This window comes from Macrosteles quadrilineatus, unplaced genomic scaffold (genome assembly GCF_028750875.1).
Source record: "Macrosteles quadrilineatus isolate MER2022 unplaced genomic scaffold, UCM_ALF_1.0 Scaffold_7__1_contigs__length_78375512, whole genome shotgun sequence".
Taxonomy (NCBI): domain Eukaryota; kingdom Metazoa; phylum Arthropoda; class Insecta; order Hemiptera; family Cicadellidae; genus Macrosteles; species Macrosteles quadrilineatus.
Genome location: NW_026542600.1, coordinates 67318234 through 67342649, shown reverse-complemented (window position 1 = coordinate 67342649; position 24416 = coordinate 67318234). Strand labels below are relative to the sequence as shown.

Genomic DNA, 24416 nt, shown 5'->3' with positions numbered 1-24416 from the left:
CATATCCACTCTCATGATGGTTTATTACGGTTATGTCTATCACTTGTTTAATTATGGTGTGATCTTCTGGGGAAATTCAGATAGGAGAAAAAAAGTTTTTAAAATGCAGAAGAGAATTATCCGTATTATTTTTGGACTTGAAGGAAAAAAATCCTGTAAGAGTATTTTTAAAAATCACAAAATTCTTACTTTTCCTAGTATATACATATATAATTTAATTTTGTATATAAGACAAAATTTATCAAATTTTCCAAATAACTCTGATTTTCACAACTATAACACAAGACAAAAGAATAGCCTTACATACCCTAGACATAACACCTCCACCATTGAACATTCTCCATATTACTCTGGCATAAAATTGTATAATAGCCTGCCTAGCACCATAAAGGGTTTGACAGATTTTAAAAGATTTAAAACCAGTTTGTTCAAATTGTTGTCAGATAAATGCTGCTACAAGATTGGGGACTTTTTCAATTAGATATTAGTATGTAAAATCAATAGTTAGTTGTAATGGTTGAACAGTAAGTAGTTGTAGGGGAGAAAGTGTATACATATAGATTATAGCTCTTAATTAATTAGTGTAGTAAATTTGCCAAATGTATAGTTATGTTTATTCTTGACTTGACACAATTCATGTATAGAAATGTACTGTTTGAATAAAGGATTTTTTGATTTGATTTGATTTTTTGATTTGACTTGTGGTCCGTGGTTACGTTGATGGTAACGGTTACAGCAGACGCAGCCTTGTCAAGACTGAGAGTTGCCACAGCTCCTCAAGACCGCAACCGTGCGAGGCTCATGTCAGGAACTGTGTCACTCAACAATGACTCGGAAGTTGGAGGCGAGTCTCCTCGCATTCGGGACACCATCACTGATCAAGATGGCAGTGTCTACTCTTTTGACACTTACAGACAAGGTAAAACAAACATACTTTCCACTGACAATCAGATGCGAGTAATGAAATAAGACGGTAATGATAACTTATATTGGAGATTTTGGCAATAAATAATGAAATGTATAATTAAATTTATAAGTTCAACAAGGCCAATATATAATATTAATAGCGCTTTCAGAAACTAGGTTTCCATCTTCAGGCACAATTACACTTGTACAAAAAGTAAATATTTACTTAATAATAAATTAATTTTAAACAAAGTTAAAACAGATGTTGTAAAGGATATTGGAAAACAATAAATCTTTTGAATAATCTATTATATATTGGCCTTGTTGAACTTGTAAATTTAATTATACATTTCATTAAGACAGTAATGGTCAATAATTTTGTTTCTATTCATTTATGAATGAGAAGTACTCGACTTAAGAAGACATTTTGATAAAATGAGGGGAACAAAGGAAAATATCTAACTCATCTTAAAGTCCTAGGTAGTTGAGATAAACTAGTGATGGTCGGATCCGGATATCGGACTACCGGATCTGCCTGATCCGAGCTAGAACCGGTGCCCAATCGTATCCAAAGAAATCCGGATCTTGGGCTGGATCCGGTTTTGATGGATCCGATTTTTCAGATTTTTTTTACTAACAAAAAGCCGTCTGTATCCATGTACAATACTATCTGTGTCTGTGTACAAGAATACAATCTGTGTCCATGTACAAAAAGACTCCTCTAAAATAAGGCAACTTTAAATCAGCAGCAAGTTTTATTATATCCAAACTACTTAATGGCTTTTCTGAGTCTTTCAATTATTTCCTATGAGTACATTTGTTATACTTTTACTACCAGATCCGGTATACGGTCTCAAATAGAGCCGCTTACCACTTTTATTTTTCCTCTTGCAGGCACATTTAGGATTTTATTCTTTTTCCCAACAGGTTTTTTTTCTTTTTTATTTGTTTTTTAACTTTTGAAGTCTGCCCTTTTTCCCAACCAAATTTTGCTTTAGTTTTCATTATGTTAGTAACTGCCCAGGCAGCATCTAACTCACCAATACTAGAGTCTGAAGCTTTTACCCTTTCCCAAGCTAATAAGCTGTCAGCCACTGATCTAATTTTACTATCCTTCGATCTTGAGTATGCTATATCGTGGTTTTTGCATGCAGCATCCAATTTATTTATGCCTGGATCACCTCTTGCTAATCTCTTCCTTAAATTTGTTCCAGGTCCACAGTAATGATAGCCGAGTATGTTAAGTTCTACAGGCAAAATACCCTGTGTCTGTGTACAAGAAGATTATCTGTATCCATACAGGGTGAATAAAAAGTCAAAACACTCCATCTAATATTTTATAAGTTAGAACACAGTTAGGACACATTAAGTCTTCTTGTACACAGACGTAGGGTATTTTACCTTTAGAACTTCACATACCCGGCTATCAGTACTGTGAACCTGGAACGAATTTAAGGGAGCGATTAGCAAGAGGTGATCCAGGCATAAACAAATTGGATGCTGCATGCAAAAACCACGATATAGCATACTCAAGATCGAAGGATAGTAAAATATACACAGATATCCTTTTGGTGGTCATGCAAACTTAGCACAATGTTTCATTTTATGATTTTGAAAATTTTTAGTGTCCCCCAAAAATGAGGGATTTTGGGCTCAACTAGAGATTATTCTATATATAAGATATATTAACCTTTAAACATTACCAATTTAATTTTAAACAGTATAATTTAAATTGGCATTCTGTTAATATTAAGTTCTTTTTTAACCCACCCTTATGACATTGTGTATCTGGATCCGGATCCAAATTTTTTTAAATCTAGATCCGGTACCGACATTTTCTTGGATTTGCCCATCACTAGTCAAAACCAAATCTCACATCTCAAAACAACCAACAATTTGGAAATTATGGTTTTGAGATTTGATCTGTGAGTTTTGAGAATCAAAACTTCAGAAAGGAGTTAAATATATCAGTTTGTGTATTAAAAATTATGTTCTTATAATTAACATCATAAAATTAGGTTGTGTTATATGATGTATTTTGAGATTCAAAATTGAAATTTTAATTGGTTTATGGTTGCAAGTTTCCAAATGTTTAGTTTTGACTATCACTTACTATGTAGTTGATAAATTATACTGGGGAAGTTTTGGCTAAACAGATAAGGAGGTTTTTAGACGAAGAGATTGATATATTTAGTTCTTGAGTTGGTTTGAGAGTTTATTGTTTATTTTTGAACATTTAAATTGTGCAGGAACAGGAACACTAGTTGTTGGGATACTTAATTAAGCTGTATTTAAGAGTCTTCTATTACCCCAGCCGAATTTTAATTTATGGATTTGCAAACCTAGTTAGGTTAAAGATAGAGAATTAGTAAAATCTAACTTTTTGGGAGAGGTCTTGTGTTTTACAGTAAACCAACTCTTGTTTGTACGACATAGGTTCAGGTTTTTGTAAATGCTACACTGAGATTGTGTTTATGCAACTTATCCTAAGTGATAGTTGAGAGGTTTCTTGCATATCTCAATAACCAACTCAAGCTAAAGTTTTATTGTAACAACACACAAGTTTGAGGCAGAGGGGTATTCACTAACACAGACACATGTATGTTTACAGGAACGGAGCCTGGTGTCCGAGGCAACCAGAGATATCGGCGAGCTCCCCCTCCACCTACTGCGCAGCGCAGTGCGTCTAAGAACAATAAGGACACCTCGGTGACTCAGTTTGCAGTCATCGATGATGAAAATCTGTCTGCGATGCAACAAGTGACTCGTGGGGGAGGAGGTGATTACTTCTTTACTCTCACAATATTTTTTATTTGTTTTGTGATAACTATAAAGTTTATTAGGTAGCCAAATGAGACAAGAGTTGTTTTCATTAGACATGCACCTATTTCTCTAAAGATTAGTTTTTAATCTAAGAATAAATAGTTGTAAATAAGTAGGAAGTGTAATTATGTTGTCTAAAATATAATTTTGGTTCATCATCTTTTGTGCCCTAGTCTATGGTTTCACTATTATGTTGATGACAAATATTTTAAACAATAAGTCACTGTTTTGAGAATTATGTTTTCAGTTTATACAAATTTAAATTTTGTTTTTAAGAACCTGCAGCCTTCAATATGGCTGAAATTAAATGGAATCGTGCTTTTAAATGTACCGGTATACAAAGTGAATGTTACGATGAGGTAGCATTAGTGTATAGTATGATAATTATTAACTCAGACACTGGATGCTTTGATAACATTTTTGTTATTTGAGAACCAAAAGCTAACTTGTTTATTGTGAGATATAGAGTTAGTTATATGGGAAAGCGTATAGGACACCCCCTTTATTTTTTAAAATGTTTCTCGGAATGGTTTTAAATTAAAAAAATATGTCTGCTATTTTTCGAATATGGTTGACATCTTGTTTTATTTCTTATGAAACAACCTGTATTTTATGATTGTTACTGAATATAAAATTTAAGACATATTTATTCTCCGCATTTGGTCTCTAAACTTACTCGTTTAGGAACTACAGGATGCAGAACGTACACCACAAGCCTTTTTTTCTTAGGTGTAACACGCTGTAACTCCGAAAAAAGTAGCTTTAGAGAAAGAATTTTAAGATTAAAAACGTTGTTAAATTGTATTTCCTTTTTAAAACAATCATAAATTACAGGGTGTTCTATAAGAAATAACAAAGTTGTCGGCCATATTAAAAAATGACGGATATATATTTTAAATTTGAAACCATCTTAAAAATTAAACAGAGGTGTCATATAAGTAGTCAACTCTATATCTCATAATAAAAAAAGTTAGCTATTGGTTCACTTTAAGTGAGACATCCTGTATGTTGTAGAAATTTTGGTTTATCAGACATAATGAACGGAAATACATTTCAAAGATAATAATGGTTAAAGTTTTGAAATTTCGGCATGAGAAAGAGTTTCGATAAAGGCCTAAGCAAGCATGCCAGCTGTTTTATTCTAAAACTATTCGGAATTTTACAACTTTAACCATTATTATCTTTGAAACGTTTGGATTTATAAAAACAAACACAAGTGTAAAATCGTCTTAAAATTACATTTTCTACCGGAATACATCATAAAATACAGGGTGTTCCATAAGAAAAATCTAAGTTGGCGGCCATATTGGAAAAATGGCAGCTAAAATATATTTTTTCGACTTGACTACAATTTTTAAAATGAAAAATCCAAGGCACTTACCATTTAACTTTTTTTGATATCTCTTATAGTTTTTGAATAAAATAGCTGGCACACTTATATCAATCACCCTGTATATTACCCATGCATTGGTAGGCCTCTGTAATTTTGTATCCTTAGCGATGATCTTGTTATTCCTTGGTGCCAGTGTCCATTCATTTTAGCCTATGCAGTATGTAGTACACTCCCGGTTAAACGAGGCTGTAGGGACCGAGACTACCTCGGTTACCCAGAATCTCTGATTATTATCTGACGTGAGTTATAAAATCAATTGACAAGTTAACAAAATTGGCATTCACTTAGGCATTCACTGGTTAAATTTTGTTGTTATGATACTAAATGATTTGGCTATTAATATAAAGATCTGAATCGCCAGTAGCCATCTGTTACATTTTGAGAATAGTTTTAAACAAACATAGTTTAAAAGAAAACTAATACTATAACATTACTATTTTTGAATATTTTTCCAGATTTGTTCTCATCCATTCATGCTTTTGGCTACAAGTTATGTAAAAAGAACTCTTGGCCCTTACTAACACCAAACTTCTTCAATCAGATACCTGAAAAACCTTGGAGTTGGAATCCATGTTCTTATCCAGACTTTTACTACAATTTATCCGTATTCGGGACAAAAATGGTTACAAAATAGATGATTAGTTTCATAGAATTTGTGCTCATACTTAAAAAAGTTGGGTTGGTGAAAAAAAATTAAATGAGAAGGGAAAAAGTTATGAATCTTTTATACATTAAAACGAAGTTGCAACCACCAAATCCAAGGGAAATGGATTTTTACCAAATTTTAACTGAATCTACCATTTATCAAACAAAAAAATAAATAAACATAATTATACAACAAAGGTACTAAAACTTGTCATTACTCACCTACTATTTATTTTTGTTTCAAAATATTTAATATGTGAAAACAATTCAAATTGTAGTCTTTTTCTTCTTGCAAAAGTTTTCCAGAATATCTTCAAAACCTAAAGAAATACTGGAAAATTGTAAAAAAAAATTTTTTTTTACAGCAATGTGGTACGATTGGCACCCGATATTCCAACTCGCTAGACACACTTGGTAAAGCATTAAATCAGTAATTTGCTAAGAAAGGTCTGTTCTATACAATACTATAATTGGTAATTTCTGTTTTTGTTTTGTATTCAACGGACAGATATTTAATACATTAATGCTTAAATTAATCATTTGAATACCTAATAGTCAAAGCATAGAAAATATGGCATAAGATTACTTTACTTAGGATATAGGTTGGTTTCAGTAATTATTTTGGGTAATCCAACATTTTGGGTAGTCTGGCACCTTCCTGGATTCTATGTCAGTCAGATTATTGGAGTTAAGTGTAACTTACTTAAATTTTACATTTTTTATAATTGAATAATATTGTGTTTTTATTTTATCACTTGTACCAGCAGCTTCGCCTACGATGGTATAACCATTATACAGCATAAGAAATAACAGAGTTTTACAATTTAAATCAATACAGGTGACACAACTGGACACTGGAGAGTTTCCTAATTTTTTACTTAATCTTTTTTAAGATAAAAAATTCTACAGCGATTAAATTATAATTAAAAACTAAATGAAACCATCTAACACGAAACAATATGTTTAATCTCCAACTAAAAAAATCTTACAACATAAAATCTTAAAACTGAAAATCCTGCAACTCTTCAGTTTCTTCAAGGTATAGTTCTTTCATATCGGCTCTTCTAATACAGGTAAAGAAATTATTCCACCAGAAGAACTCATTCCAGCAGGCTCGTCTTTCCATTTTAATGCTCTGCAATGTAGTGCTAGTGCTCTCTCTGTCCATTCAATATATTTTAGCGAATTTCCCTATAGGGAAGTAGCTATTACCGTAGGTGGCACGGTAAGACCTAGACCCGGGACCGATTTACTTTTTCATTTTGATGTCCCTAGAGGCCAAAAACACCATTCGTTCAAATTTTTATATATATATACGTCCGTGAACGCGATAACTTGAGTAATTTTTGTCCGATTTTGATGAAATTTGGTTTAAAGGTGTAAAGCGAGATAAACTTGAATGAGTTCGCGAACCAGCACGATCAGACCATGGGAATGGGGCTTTACGGGGGGTTTTATGGGGTAAAAATTGGTTTTTCTCACTTTTGACCCTCAAAACACAAAATTTCCCGATTTCTCTTTAGACCTTTTTAAAGAGCTTAAAAAAACAAATAATTTAGTATATAAAAGTATTTTTGTTCGATTATTAGTAACGGAGAAAATTTAAAAAATTGTAAATTTAAAATTCCCATGTTATTCTTATGGAGAATATTGTCAAATGTTGTAGGCCTAGTTTGCTTGTTTATGGATATATTTTGATCAAACTTGGCAAATTTATTTATTTTGTACTAAGCTATCAATATTTTACTCAAAAACACACTTTATTAGTTTCCTTCTAGCAGCAAACCTAGGTACTCGTTAAGCCTAATGTTATTAAAATATATTTAACTGAAAATCAATTCAGACAAATGGAAATTCGCTTAGTCGGCAGGTTTGCTGCGGCGAGGGTATTTAATCATTTGTGTTGTCTATAGTCTAGTGTTGCGTCACGTTCCATTGCATAATTTTCAAACACACACCAAGTATTTCTGTTGAATGCTTGTCGCCAATTATTAAATTGAACACATAAACATAACTGTAAACAATCCTACTTTAACAGTTCTCATTGTGTATGGCAGCTTTTTGCTGCTGCTTAGTTCAAATTAGCTGTTATCATAAAATAATGCAAAAGAATTAATAGTGCTGTACCCTGTTGGTAAACCTTATAACTTTTTAATGCTATTGAATATCATGTAACCAACTTGTTTAGTTGAAACAGCTGACTATAAATTCTTTAATTCCTTTTAAATATGAATACTCATAAGGTTAACATGGGAAATTCCAGAGCCACTGGCGCGGAGCCCGAAAGGACTTTTTAGATAATAATAGGCTTATATATGTTAATCGGGAATCTGAGCTATCATAATGCCAAATTTCAGCTCAATCATACCAGTAGTTAATGCATGATTGAACTTCAAACAAACAAATAAAGGCAAAAACTTTCACATGTATAATATTAGTATGATTTAACTACATTTGAAAGGTTCTATTGTAGTTTTAATGTTAACTCTTTAGTCATAAGTGACACAGGATTTCACTGCAATTCTTTTGCAATAGCTTTTGGCTATCGCAAGAACAAAAGTTCAGCTCTAAAATCCATCCCCTATCAAAAGGGAATAAAAAAATATTATGTTAGGCCCCCGGCAGCCATTAGAGAAATGTGGCCTTGATCAAGACCCCACATTTATTATAGATGATGAATAAAATAATAAAAATCTTTAATAAATCTTTATTTATTATGACAATAAATTAAATTAAATATCATTAACATAAATATAAGAATGTCTATCTGTGTGATTGCCCTTTTTGTTTACAAATTTATTGTACCATATTAAAAAAAAAATCAATCTGAAGAAGGGTTGTCTAGTTGCCATTATATGTAAAATAGGGACTTAAATTGTTTCAATGAATAAAAATTAATATTGTGTTTCAAATTTTATATATTTGATATATAACACAATATGGCTCTTACTGGTTGTAAAGGTTTTTTTTTAGATTTAAACTTTAAAATTATATTAAACGTACAACAAATTAATTAGCATGGTAATGCATTTCTTTCTTTTGGAGGGTTGTGGTTATGATAATTGAATTTTGTGTAATGTAGGTTCAATATTATGGTAGCCTAATAAAGATTAGATCAGAAGCAAAGAAATATTTCATGTTGAATCTTAAAATCCTCTTAAGTGTCCTCTTACGGTCCTCTTGTGATCTAGAATAAATATTTTGCTTCTGTTTGGATGCTACGCAGATTAAGACATAGTTTGTTATCTTAAACTATTACTACTAATATTGATTCTTATAAATTGTTGTTGCCTGATCATCAAAACCTGGGTTCTCTACTGAGGTTTCTGATACTATTGAAATGTTTTAGGACTGACCCTGGCATCTCAGTGGAAGTCGCAATTTGACGACTCGGAGGAAACAACCGACAACGAGTGGAAGGGGGAAAATCTCCCAAGTCCTGAACACAGGAATACCCCAACTGCTCAGGTTAGTAAGCTAATGTCTTCTTATTTGAAGGTCAAATAGGTGGAGTTTTTCTTATTGCTAGTGCTAGGAAACTATAGGTTTAGTTTACAACTGTAACCTTTTGTAACCTTTCCCAAATTTGCCTCAGCTTTCTCAGGGAGAAGGGGTGGTCCAACTCAAAGCTTACACCTTACTAAATAATCCAAACTGAATGTTCTTAGTGTTTATTTCTGGGCGCCACCGTGTTGTAGAGTAGAATTTAAACAGGGTCCAACAAGGAAGTTCTCCTGTACTCATGGGATGATATTTTGGATGAGATAACAAAAAGAAACAATCAGCTGGGCGGCTAATAGCTTACCAAATTCAAACCAATTATTACTCCAAAATGACAACAACAATAATACTATTATCAGCAAGTTCACTTATAATCAGCAGTAGTAAATGGTTACCCAGTTTAGCATAGAACTCACATACCCCTTATCAGTTGATGATATGACTAGATAACTCAGGCTATATAGTTTACTACTAACCAAGAACTTTTGGGTAGTTTACTAAGTTCAAAATCCTTTTAAGTGTCAAAAGTAATCAACCAATCAATAATTAAACCAACTTACGACAATAAATTTTTAAACTAGACAGTACACAGGAACACAACAACGCTTGTGTACATGGCCATGCTAGAGAATTTATTATACCAAATATGATAATACACAAGGTCAATAGAACAATAATTTATTATTTACATTCCCATGCAACCAAGGATCTAATCCTTTGAAATTAAGGCAATCAAGAGCAATTGACAATCACTAGCAACTATACAAATAAATAAATAGATAAATCAATTGATTTGTGAATACAGTATTGCAATCAATGTAATATCTTTTCCCTCTGAGGTGTGCTCAAATGGCTGGATAAGAAACAGAATATAATTCTAGATCAGATAATCTCAATATACCTTCTGAAGCTCAAAGCATTCAATAGCTCACCTAAAATGCACAGTTTCAAAAACATATAAATACAATAACAAACACTAACCAAAATCTTACTAGCTAAATTACAAATACATGAAAACTCAATGACCGGGGCCCCATTTAACCTAAAAGATTAATCCGGGCAGGCGTGAATAGTCCAAGTGTCTTGAGCTGTCCTCCAATAAGTCCTTGTTAAGTCCAGGCAATAAATAATAGGTAAATGTGTCACTCACCAAGTCCACCGCACAAGGTAGCTATCAAGGGAATTCCGGTCTAGACCGATTTGTCTCACACAAGTAGATAGCACACAGGTCACGGGGTCAATGAGGTCCAGATAGGTGTGAAGATACTGGTAATCACAGTAGGCAAGTCCTGTAGGCTGTCACAGTAGATCCTCCAAGTATGGCGTGAAGGGCTCACAAAAACCCTGTACAATAAACCCAATAAATAGTCTTAAGCAATTACCGAAATATACACATAAATGCTGTTACATAATTATTTAATCCTTTTGCAAGTTCTCCATAAAATAAACAATTATTTTAATTAATCCATCATTAAGTTACCCTACACTATACTTTATACAAATAAAACATTAATTGTGTTGGAAGTAAAACAAGCAAATAATAGATTAAATTGAATATGTTGAATACAAATATTCTGTTTTAAGTACTGTACTGATATTTACATCAAGGCCTACTGTAATCCAATTATTTTTTGTTCAACAGAATCTCCAATTAAAAATATTATACTCAATATGCGATACATCATTTAAATTCATCAGTTAGTTGAATACTAATGTGGGCTACATAATTCTACTTTAATAACATTTCCAACTTCAAACTATTTACAATATATAAATAACTCATTCATTTGTTAACTATTAATTTCTCAGTAATACACAAGATTTACATACAATTTAATATACTTTGTGTGTTATCCTTTCATGAGTGGCAATACAATATTATTTATCACATATAACACATATTCAGTTTCAACTAATTAATTGATAATATTTTACCCTTCAAAACATTCAACAGAACAAAGCTAACATTTAATTGAACACTTTTACAAATTAAAATAAATTAACTATAATGCAGTTCAAACCAGTGTATTATTGTTTCTTTTTTTAGTTTACTTCTTTAAGAACTAAAGTAGCATATTTACTTGTGAATTAAATTAACATTTTTTTAAAAGGGTACTGAAATAGTAATATTAATATTTTTATATGACAATTAATTATAATTTCAAAGCATTATTTATTCTAGGAAACAGTAGACTAATTTCAAAAGATAATTATTTCTTCAATTAATTTAAATACATAAACAAAATATTCACATTGTTGTATTATTTTCCACAGACTACCTTGATATAGATTTTTAAGTTATTTTGGACACATGAAAACGTTTAAAAATACATTTAATGAACCTAATAAATTAATATTCCAACAAAATATTCAATTTTTGAGGAGTAGACCTGAACAGGATTGTTTTTACATGATACAAGAACATGTGGTTTGAATTTGGTAATTAACTCTGGATAAAATATCATAATTTTGCAATTTATGTAACTGAAATTCAATCATATAGAATATAACATTAACATACCTCATCCATTTAAAAATAAATGGTTAAAATCCACATTGAGTGCGAGGGTGAATATTCTTCAATCTTCATGAAGACAACATGAAGAATCTTCAGACAGGTACAACTGGTCTTGTTCAAGGTTTGGACCGCTCTGCTCCCGGCTACTCTCTTATCAGTTGAAACATCCTTATCAGTTGAGCTGGTGAACTGATACAATGGCTATTGTCTGGTTGGGTTTGAAGTAATTGTTTGAAATGATCCTCTATTTTTTTTTTTATTTGAGCTGATTGCGCGCTCATCAACTCAAAAAGGTGTTAATTCATCTTTTGAAGTGGCCAACTTCAATAAATGATAGTTAGTGAGGCAATAGAGTATATCAATTGTTACAAATACTCCTCCTCCTTTAGAAAATTTCCCAAATTTTCTTATGCAATGTAACGTTTGAGGTCAGAGATGTGCCAATTTCCGATCAGAGTGCCATCTTCTTTCTTCAGTTGGTAAATTATAGGAGAGATCCTTTTTGCCACAATATATGGACCAGTGAACTTGGGTGCCAACTTTCCACAGAAATGGTTTACAGCATCAGATACTGGAAAGTTTCGCTTGAGGACTTGATCATTCTCCTTGAATTCCAAATGTCGTCTTCTAAGATTATATCTCGCACAATTTTTGCTGTAAGCGTCATCCAACCTCTGTTGAACTTCCTGGTACAGTGTCTTCAGTTCTTTCATCTTGCAGCCGTAATCTTCAGATTCTTCTACTTCTTGACCATCTTCAATGGACTCAGCAGGTTCTGTTCTAAGAAGCAACTCTCTTCCGAAATTCAAGAAGACCGGTGAGTAGTTAGTAGTCTCATGTTTGGCTGTTCTGAGAGCAAAAGCAATCTTGGGAAGCTCTCTATCCCATTGCCGGTGGTTATCGCCTACAAAAGCTCGTAGCATATTTCCAATAGTTTTGTTTACTCTCTCGGCAGGATTTGCTTGAGGATGTCGACTGGCATTATACAAAATCTTGACTTTATATTCATTAGCCAGCATCTTTAGAGCCCTTCCAGTAAACTCAGATCCGTTATCACAAACGAGGTATGCTGGAATTCCAAATATCAAGAAGACATCTTGTTCTAAATGTTTTGCTACTAGTGAACTTGTTGCTGCTCGTAGAGGAAACAATAAGGTGAATTTGCTGAAGGTGTCTGTCACTACCAAAATGTATTTGTACCCAGAAGTAGATCTTGGCAGGGGCCCAATTAAATCTGAGGCTATCATCTTCCAAGGTTCTGAAACACCACGACGAGCTCCCATGAATCCAGTGGGTTTTTGTTGGTCACTTTTAGTCGTTTGACAAATCTTGCAACGGGAGACATACCTTGCAATATCCTCCTGCATCTTGGGCCAATAATATTGCAGTTTAACTCTAGAACAGGTTTTGAAAGAGCCCATATGACCCGCAGTCGGTACGTCATGACACATCCGGATGATTTCAGAACGCTCTCCTTTTGGAACCACTTTCTTCCACTCAGAACCTCCATCACCCAATCTTGTGCAAACAGGGACCAATTTCCACAACACATTTCCATCGACTCGCCATGAAGGGTATTTATCACTATGTTCCGTAACTTGTTGAATCATCTTCGTATACCATTTATCCTCAGTTCCATCAATTCTGGCTACCATTACTGGATTTTCGTCCATTTCCAGGGACCTAGACAGCATATCAGGCACAACATGCTCCTTACCCTTCCTGTGAATCAAATTAAAGCTATAGGGTTGTAGACGCAGGGCCCAACGTGCTAACCTACCCTGGGGGTCCTTCAGATTGTGCAACCATAATAAGCTATAGTGGTCTGTCACAATTGTAAAGTGAGTGCCCTCTACATACGGTCTAAACCGCTCAACGGCCCAGATCACGGCCAAACACTCCCGCTCAGTTGCAGAAAATTTCTGTTCCGCCCTTGTTAATGTGCGTGAGGCATAGGCGATCACATGTTCCCCTTGTTCATCTGTCTGACTCAAAACAGCTCCAAGACCAACTCCAGAGGCATCACACGAAATTGTAAAAGGTCTGCTGAAGTCAGGACAGCTAAGGATGGGCGCCTTAACAAGACAGCTCCGTATGTCATCGAAAGATTTTTGAGCCTCTTCTGTCCACACGAATTTATTGCTTCTCTTGAGAAGGGACGATAAAGGGTACAGTCGACTGGCAAAATTGGGAATGAACCTGCGATACCACGATGCAGTACCACAAAATTGACGGACTGACTTTTGACTAGTTGGAATTGGTATCCTGGTAATTGCCTCCACCTTTTCAGGGTCAACCCGAAGTCCTCTAACATCTACCACATAACCAAGATAGCGTAGCTCGCTCTGACAAAAGTGGCATTTTTCCTTATTAAGGGTCACATTTGCGGCTTGAAGACGCTGGAAAACCTTCCTCAACACCTCTAGATGATCTTCAAAAGTCTGCGTTACGATAATAATGTCATCAAGATATACAAAGACATGTTGTTCAAGATCCGCACCCAGAACAGAATCGATGAACCGTTGCCAGGTTGCTGGGGCATTGTGAAGCCCAAACAGCATGGTGTTGAACTCAAACAATCCACGACCTGGAACCGTGAAAGCAGTTTTGTCCTTGCTTCCGGGCGATAAGGGAATCTGCCAATATGCAGACTTAACGTTTAGTGTAGTTAGAAATCTGGCATCTCTGAGACGGTCTAATATTGTTGTGTTGTATTACCTGAGGCAAGGGATAGGCGTCTCGTTTTGTCACATCATTCACCTTCCTGAAATTCACACAAAATCTTTTTGTGCCATCTGGTTTATCAACCATCACTATTGGACTTGACCAAGCACTTTTTGAGGGTGAAACAACTCCTAAGGCCAACATCTTGTCCAGTTCCTCATGAACAGTCTTCAACAAAGCTGGTGACATGGGGTAGTATCTCTGTTTGATCGGTTGGGTATCTCCGGTATCAATGACATGCTCCACTAATGTAGTTCGTCCCAGGGTCTTCTGATCGCCTTCTTCTTTAAACTGGTCAGAAAGAAATTTTTGAAGTTCAACCTTCTGTGTTTCACTAAGATGATCCTCTGAAAGAATTCCCTCTGGTTCAGGAAGAGTGCTCATCTCACTAATTCTCACATCAGGTGCAAACTCCCATGTCTTAGTATGAACATAAGGAATGATTTGCATTTTATTCCAGAAATCAATGCCTAGAATAAGCGATTGTTGAAGACTCGGAACAACTATTACGGGCAAGCTTCTTGTCCGACCTTCCAGGGTAATTGGCAACTGTATATATCCGCTAACCAAATGTTTTTGTTTTCCATCAGCGAGCTCAACAAATCGGGTTGGTGTCGTTCTCAGTTTGGCTGGAAATTTATCCATCACCCAAAGGCCATCTTTACCTAAGACTGTATGAGTAGCTCCTGAATCCAGAAGAGCTCTCATTTTCCTGCCAAAAACTCTTACATCAAGATATAGCCGATTGTCATTTTTGTCAGACTGGAACAAGTAGCTAAGTTTTATAGCTGGTTGAGAATATTGGGAGTCAACCTGAACATTAGTGCTGGCTCCCAAGTTTACAAGTTTTTTGGAGGGCTACATTTGTTACAATCTCTCTTGGTCTTGTCAGGATTGCCACAGCCATAACAAAATCTCTTCATAGGCTCCTTACAAAACCTAAACATATGTCCTGACTCTCCACAATTCCAACATGGTCTGTCTTGAGGTCTTCCCGTTCTCTGTAAGGATTGTTGGTTTAAACTAAAAACTTTCCCTGATGAACAAGGTCCTCTACGATGGGTTCCTTCTTCATAAGCCAAATCAGGCTCTAAGGTCACTGCACTTCTTGGATGCTGTCTTGGTACTGATGCTCGAAGTCGGCTAGCTTCCACCTTCCTTCCCATGCACCGTAGGTCTTCTAATGTTTGGATGTCACATAACGCCAGTCTATCATGGAGCTGAGGGTGCAGATTGTGATAAATCTGTGCTAATCTAGTGGCCTCTGGCACCTTCTCAGACAGTCTACTATATAAACCTTCCATTGCTGCAATATAAAGATCAATGCTTTCATTTTCTCCTTGAGTACGACTAAAGATCTCTTGCATTAGCCGGAAATTGTAATCAGGTGCCTGGAAGACAATCTTCATCTCCCGCTTCAATTCTTCCCAAGAGTTGACTCTAGACTGAACTGACCTATACCAAATGAGAGCTTGACCTGAAAAGAGATCCACGGCCGACTCAAATAATTCCTTATGAGTGACACCTCTAGCTCTAGAAAGCTCTTCCACACGCTCTAGGAATGCTCCAACAGTTTGTTTGGCTTGGTTATCGAATTTCAAACCCCACTTGTACACGGGAACGGATTTAGACACAAATGGGCTAAGTGACTCAACTCTCTGGTAGCTTCGTGATTCAACCAAGTTATGTTTCGGTAATGAAGATTTGTTGCCATCTACATCTCCAATTGTGCCGTCTGACAAAGTCAATGGGGCAGGAACAGCTTGTGGTTTGGACGAAGATCCCGCTAGATTCTCTTTCGATACCTTATCAAGGTTTGAAATTTGTTTGGACTTGGGATCTACAAGAAAAGAATCCATTAATTTCTTAGTCTCTTCCAGCAATTTTCCCCTAGTATCTTCTTTTGAATCTTCAGAGTCAGTTGTAACTATTGGTATACGCCCAATGCGTGGATACAAGTGCCAAAGCCTGGTGGAAATACGTTGGTACTCAGTGTCATTGAAGTCACCCTCATATTCAGAAACAAGACTATGTACATCTTCGAATATATCTTTGCAACATTGAAGTTCTTCATCTGGGTCCAAGGAATTGACTATAGCATCATCCACAGGTACATTGTTAGCCATTGCCTTTGACAGTCTTTTACGCAGATCCCCAGCAGAACCATCGGCTGAAAGTCCCCGAATTTTCAATTCATACGCAACCTCAACTTTTCTCATGTTGTGCGCAGACATGTTGATTGTTGCCACCAAATTTAAGAGAGAACAACTAAAGTTCATATAAGAGTAAACCAGATAATATTAAACCAGGTATAAGCTTCCTTTTTACTACTCAAGGCCCCACGTTGCAGGGCGCCATTTGTAACCTTTTGTAACCTTTCCCAAATTTGCCTCAGCTTTCTCAGGGAGAAGGGGTGGTCCAACTCAAAGCTTACACCTTACTAAATAATCCAAACTGAATGTTCTTAGTGTTTATTTCTGGGCGCCACCGTGTTGTAGAGTAGAATTTAAACAGGGTCCAACAAGGAAGTTCTCCTGTACTCATGGGATGATATTTTGGATGAGATAACAAAAAGAAACAATCAGCTGGGCGGCTAATAGCTTACCAAATTCAAACCAATTATTACTCCAAAATGACAACAACAATAATACTATTATCAGCAAGTTCACTTATAATCAGCAGTAGTAAATGGTTACCCAGTTTAGCATAGAACTCACATACCCCTTATCAGTTGATGATATGACTAGATAACTCAGGCTATATAGTTTACTACTAACCAAGAACTTTTGGGTAGTTTACTAAGTTCAAAATCCTTTTAAGTGTCAAAAGTAATCAACCAATCAATAATTAAACCAACTTACGACAATAAATTTTTAAACTAGACAGTACACAGGAACACAACAACGCTTGTGTACATGGCCATGCTAGAGAATTTATTATACCAAATATGATAATACACAAGGTCAATAGAACAATAATTTATTATTTACATTCCCATGCAACCAAGGATCTAATCCTTTGAAATTAAGGCAATCAAGAGCAATTGACAATCACTAGCAACTATACAAATAAATAAATAGATAAATCAATTGATTTGTGAATACAGTATTGCAATCAATGTAATATCTTTTCCCTCTGAGGTGTGCTCAAATGGCTGGATAAGAAACAGAATATAATTCTAGATCAGATAATCTCAATATACCTTCTGAAGCTCAAAGCATTCAATAGCTCACCTAAAATGCACAGTTTCAAAAACATATAAATACAATAACAAACACTAACCAAAATCTTACTAGCTAAATTACAAATACATGAAAACTCAATGACCGGGGCCCCATTTAACCTAAAAGATTAATCCGGGCAGGCGTGAATAGTCCAAGTGTCTTGAGCTGTCCTCCAATAAGTCCTTGTTAAGTCCAGGCAATAAATAATAGGTAAATGTGTCACTCACCAAGTCCACCGCACAAGGTAGCTATCAAGGGAATTCCGGTCTAGACCGATTTGTCTCACACAAGTAGATAGCACACAGGTCACGGGGTCAATGAGGTCCAGATAGGTGTGAAGATACTGGTAATCACAGTAGGCAAGTCCTGTAGGCTGTCACAGTAGATCCTCCAAGTATGGCGTGAAGGGCTCACAAAAACCCTGTACAATAAACCCAATAAATAGTCTTAAGCAATTACCGAAATATACACATAAATGCTGTTACATAATTATTTAATCCTTTTGCAAGTTCTCCATAAAATAAACAATTATTTTAATTAATCCATCATTAAGTTACCCTACACTATACTTTATACAAATAAAACATTAATTGTGTTGGAAGTAAAACAAGCAAATAATAGATTAAATTGAATATGTTGAATACAAATATTCTGTTTTAAGTACTGTACTGATATTTACATCAAGGCCTACTGTAATCCAATTATTTTTTGTTCAACAGAATCTCCAATTAAAAATATTATACTCAATATGCGATACATCATTTAAATTCATCAGTTAGTTGAATACTAATGTGGGCTACATAATTCTACTTTAATAACATTTCCAACTTCAAACTATTTACAATATATAAATAACTCATTCATTTGTTAACTATTAATTTCTCAGTAATACACAAGATTTACATACAATTTAATATACTTTGTGTGTTATCCTTTCATGAGTGGCAATACAATATTATTTATCACATATAACACATATTCAGTTTCAACTAATTAATTGATAATATTTTACCCTTCAAAACATTCAACAGAACAAAGCTAACATTTAATTGAACACTTTTACAAATTAAAATAAATTAACTATAATGCAGTTCAAACCAGTGTATTATTGTTTCTTTTTTTAGTTTACTTCTTTAAGAACTAAAGTAGCATATTTACTTGTGAATTAAATTAACATTTTTTTAAAAGGGTACTGAAATAGTAATATTAATATTTTTATATGACAATTAATTATAATTTCAAAGCATTATTTATTCTAGGAAACAGTAGACTAATTTCAAAAGATAATTATTTCTTCAATTAATTTAAATACATAAACAAAATATTCACATTGTTGTATTATTTTCCACAGACTACCTTGATATAGATTTTTAAGTTATTTTGGACACATGAAAACATTTAAAAATACATTTAATGAACCTAATAAATTAATATTCCAACAAAATATTCAATTTTTGAGGAGTAGACCTGAACAGGATTGTTTTTACATGATACAAGAACATGTGGTTTGAATTTGGTAATTAACTCTGGATAAAATATCATAATTTTGCAATTTATGTAACTGAAATTCAATCATATAGAATATAACATTAACATACCTCATCCATTTAAAAATAAATGGTTAAAATCCACATTGAGTGCGAGGGTGAATATTCTTCAATCTTCATGAAGACAACATGAAGAATCTTCAGACAGGTACAACTGGTCTTGTTCAAGGTTTGGACCGCTCTGCTCCCGGCTACTCTCTTATCAGTTGAAACATCCTTATCAGTTGAGCTGGTGAACTGATACAATGGCTATTGTCTGGTTGGGTTTGAAGTAATTGTTTGAAATGATCCTCTATTTTTTTTTTTATTTGAGCTGATTGCGCGCTCATCAACTCAAAAAGGTGTTAATTCATCTTTTGAAGTGGCCAACTTCAATAAATGATAGTTAGTGAGGCAATAGAGTATATCAATTGTTACACAACACTAGCGATAAGATAAAGTCCACATATATATCCTTAAAAAATTATTATTCTTCGCAATAACGAACTTTAAACGTTTAAACACACATAAGCCAATGTTGTCAGGAAAACACTCCAGCTTTAAGAACTGGACAAACATCCCTTTGTAAGAAATTCAAGTGGAGGATGTAATCTTTTTAATTCATTAGTAATTAAATTGATGGATTCAAAAAAATTTACACGCTGTTTTAATTACAGTACAATCCCGATTATCCAAGCCCCGATTATCCGAGCCCCAGTTATCCGAACCCTCGTGTGTTGTTGTTTTCTTTAATAGCACTACTTTATTCAGAACATTATTTGCATTAAAATTACATTTTACTAATTCAATGTAAAAGTCATACATAATAAGTATTTGACTTTCTAATGTGGTACCGAGACTCCTAACCTCAAAATCTAAGCGATCTCCGTGTGGTACCGAGACTCCTAACCTCAAAATCTAAGCGATCTCCGTGTTATCCGAGATTCTCGGTATCCGAAGTAGTCTCGGTCCCATCAACCTCGGTTAATTGGGAGCGTACTGAATACAAGAACCTAGTAGAGCTTAAATTGATCTAATCAAGACTGGCTTGTGTTAATGTAAATAAATCCTACTTTTTAATAAATCACATTTATTTTTCGACATTCTATTTAACTAGCAATATTTGTCTATAACTTATTAAAGCAAACTAGAATTAACTTAGTTATAAAAAATCGGATATTTTTTAAGAATCTAGAACTACAATACAGATACTTACATAAAAATTCCAAAGGATTTGAAAGTGTCTGTTAGGTTGTAGTAGGTTGATTAGTTGAGTAGTTGACTGTAGTAGGTTCTTTTCATCAATGAACGGACTATTAAATTTAAAAAATTTCAAATAGATAAGTACCAATCCTATCCAGTTTTAAGTCTTGATAGTTAACGAGGGGTTTAAAAATTTAAAATTCACACTTATTCAATTACACATCTTTACTGAAAACACATGTTTCAGTACTTACAAATATTATATCTCTGTTAGTGTTATTGTACTAGCGAAAATTGAATTTTTGCGGATACTGATGGACAAAATAAGGGTGGGGAAATTGCGGCTAAGAAGTGACCAGACAATGTCAAATAGTGTCACCGAGTCTAAAGGGCATGAGAGAGTAAAGAGAATGCAATGACTGGGTTATGTGGTGCACAGTATTAGGCCATATTACAACACTATGCGGTGTATTGTTTGATGCCAGTTGTTGGCTTATTGATCTTGTTTAACCCCACTTGCCTTTCATCAGTGGTAAACATATTGAAATGATCCAAAATAATATGCAATCTACGATACATTGATATGGTAGTATTAGGGACTGAGATCAATATTGAATCTAAGGAATTTCAAATTAAGCAAATTCCACTGTAGTACCTATATTTTACAATTTATCTCAGGTTATTTGTCTGATGGGTTGAGATTGAGTATAGTATGTTTTGTGACAGGGGGCGATAGAGTCAGGTGCCATGGTAGTAGCTGTGGCAAGTGATGGGAGAGCCGTGAGTCAGTCGCAGAGTCCCTCAACTCGGGCGCCAGATCCAGCCCTAGCAGCTACTCAAGAACCACACCTTTCAAGAATCAGCGAAGACTCCACTAGAAATGAAAAGCAAAGTTTTAATGTTCTTCCTCAGACCCATCTTGCTGTAAGTGCACTTTTGGTTGTTATGGTGTTCACAAAATAAGCGTAAAATGGTTTTTTGTCCTAGGACGCTAGGCACAAGCCTGGGATTCTTTTTCACATTACTTAAGGCTTGACCTAGGGGTCGCGGCAATATCATTTAGATTAAATCCATTGGTGATTTGGTGGGATTTGAACCTGGAACCACAGGGACGGAAGTCCCACGCTCTAACAACAAGACCAGCACACTTCCCTAGTGTAAAAAGGGTTGAAACATAAAACTAAACTAAACTAAAATGGAAATGCTAAACTATGGTATAATTAAACCAACTTTTCCCAAACTGTGTAGTTTATACACTTGGTTTTTTGTAAGGTCGTATGTTATAGTTGGTGTATGATTATTAGATTACTATTATTGTAATCTAGTATAATTGTAGTATAGTAGGCCTATAGTATAATTGTGTATTGTTAGTCGGCAAATATTCTTCATCAGAACAAATTTGACAACCAGAACAGCTTCTTGCACAGAACTGTTTTGTGGAGGTCATTATTAGGTTAAACAAACGAGGCCGTTATTGATGTACTGGTTGGTCACTTAGCTTCATCCCACAAGAATTCAAGGTAGCTAGTAAGTTTTAAGTTGTAGTAAATTCATGTTTCCACTTTCCAGGACCAACAAAAACCTTAACAAAAGTTTTAAATGTTTGTCCTTTGTTTGCAGAGTAATAGTATGAATGCCAACAATAACGGGAACACAAACGCTATTAGGATTCAGTGTCTTAACATCGCAGGCATTGAAAACTTCCCTGAACTTCAACCAACACTTCCTAAAGCCTGGAGTTTACCTGACGTCACTGCAAAAATCAGGTTCTTTATCTTAATTCACTCATCTTTTTATTGTAGCTTATGTTTGTGAATTATGTGTATTGAAAATCCATCTAATTTGAAATAAAAAAGAAGTGATTCTATTTTTGTGAATTTTACATTCACCACCAAGGAAATTAAGTTTTAAATGTCAGTAATGCTTAATACAGTAGTTAAAAATTAAAAATTGAAATATCAAGGAAAATTGTTTGGTTATAAGTATGATTAAGAGTTTGTTGTTTATTTATGTATTAGAAATAACAAACAATGTTTAGTACAAAAAATCTTAGACCTTTAAGCAACAAACTAAACCAAAATCGGCTATATGAACAGAAAAAGCCCCGAAAAAAATCATGGGGAAATGATGTCATAACAGAACAGTTCAGTAATGTGAAATTCAGGTGTCATGGTACATTCCTACAATTTTAGGCCAATGGTTATGGAATAAATTGTGGTTTACGATTGGCAAAAATTATACTTGTTGTGAAAATAATTGACTACTTGTGATAATTTGCTACATTTGTCTACGCAGGGGAGGACTGGAACCCCCTCTGTTGCAGCAAGCTGCATTCAACGATGTTGTGTACGCAGTAGACGTCATGAGAGGAGTGGCATCGCAAGGTTCCCAGTCTGATACTGCTCGCAGGTCCAGTCTTCCGGTATGTCATATATTATTAAGTGCATTGTCTTTTTTAAATGAACCATACATGCTGATGAATTGAAGAATAAGGAGGATAGCAGCCAGCTTACCTTTAAGTAGGGGTCTACGGGTCCCCGACGAATTTTTCGGGTCAGGTCAGGCCAGCGGAAGGCCCGTGAGACCGTGTTGGGTTCAGAGATTTGTTCGGGCCAAGATCGGGTCGGGCCAAAAAAGAATAATAATTTATTTTCAAAGAAATACTCTTATAGTATATCTATTATTGCAGAGGAATAAAAATTTTCAAATGAGAATAATTAAATATTAAGTTTGCTCACGTTTAAGAATAAAATAGCATTAAATTAAAGTTTACAAGTGGAAATTGCAATATTAAAAAGTTCTAGAATGATTAGAATGGTTATTAATATGATATGAAATACAATTTTAAGCCTCCTGATCGCGATAATACCAACGATATAAACAACTAATTTCTTTACATAGTTGGAAACTACCAACTACTTCATCATGTTAATTACGCCAATCTCAAAAGAAAGAATAACGTTTTTTGTGTTTCAACCAAGTAAATGATTAAATGTTGAAGTATATCAGTAAATCAATTAAATTGTATTTTTTAACACTAACACGCACACTGCGCCTCTGCGATTTTAAAAAATCAAGCAGCAGACACAGTAAACTTCATCCATGAACCGGCAACCGGGCACTCGAGCTCGAAGTTGCGATGGACATGTACGTACAATGGGAAACAATGCCATTGTTTGCACTTCCGTTGGTTACACATATTTTTAGGGCTCGATATTACCGCTTGAAGCAGCACGCAACATGGATAAAAATTGCCCACGCTAAACTCCATATGGTTGCCTATCTTATTATATTAATACTTTTCATGTAATATTTGAAGACTATATGTTGTTGCTGAGGCTTATAATGTTTTTACCTTTTTACAGAACATAGCTCTGACATATCCTATCCTAGAAAAAGAATCGTCTCCTTCTCGTCCGATAGCAGTCACTAAATCAGTTGAAAAGGAAGAGTCGTCTTTAGCAACAGCAAAAACAACTGCCGAAGAAGGTAAATGCTACAAAAATTATAGAATTGTATTAATTGTCTTTATCCTGATGACAGATGTAGTTAGGAAAATTCAATCTCAGACAGTTCTTCCAATCTTAGGATTTAAAACTAGAAAAAGAGTCCATGAATACCGAGATCCTGTTCCAAATAGTGCAGAAGAATTCTTAAAATCCAGTATTGTTGACATAATGTTATTATTGTTGTACCAAAATATCCTATAGTGAGCTCATTATTCAAGTTGAAAGTCATAAATCGTACTTGTGAGTTAAAACAAGTTCTATGATCAAGCAGGTAAAATTATTTTTCTAGCACAGCATTTCCATAGACAGATTAAGTTGCTAAAACTAAGATTTTCATTATAGCCCATCTAGGTGTGTATGTTATCATCCAAAGGAAAGATTGTATATTTAAGATATGGGCTATAAAATTATTTATATTTAATTCTGTTTTTATAAAAATATCTT

General features: G+C 34.4%; 1 protein-coding gene across 10 annotated transcripts in view; it reads left to right on the top strand.

The window, feature by feature from the left end:
• The window catches only part of LOC128998713 (tau-tubulin kinase homolog Asator), a 102816-nt gene that overhangs the window by 57221 nt on the left and 21179 nt on the right, over positions 1–24416 (top strand). For 9 of the 10 annotated variants that reach the window (XM_054424966.1, XM_054424974.1, XM_054424972.1 and 6 more), the window contains 7 exons: positions 737–919; positions 3518–3685; positions 9117–9235; positions 21190–21387; positions 22084–22229; positions 22759–22885; positions 23829–23952. In XM_054424966.1, the coding sequence (XP_054280941.1) occupies positions 737–919; positions 3518–3685; positions 9117–9235; positions 21190–21387; positions 22084–22229; positions 22759–22885; positions 23829–23952 (1065 nt within the window). The remainder of the gene's footprint in view (positions 1–736; positions 920–3517; positions 3686–9116; positions 9236–21189; positions 21388–22083; positions 22230–22758; positions 22886–23828; positions 23953–24416) is intronic. The other variant, XM_054424965.1, reaches the window with a different exon arrangement.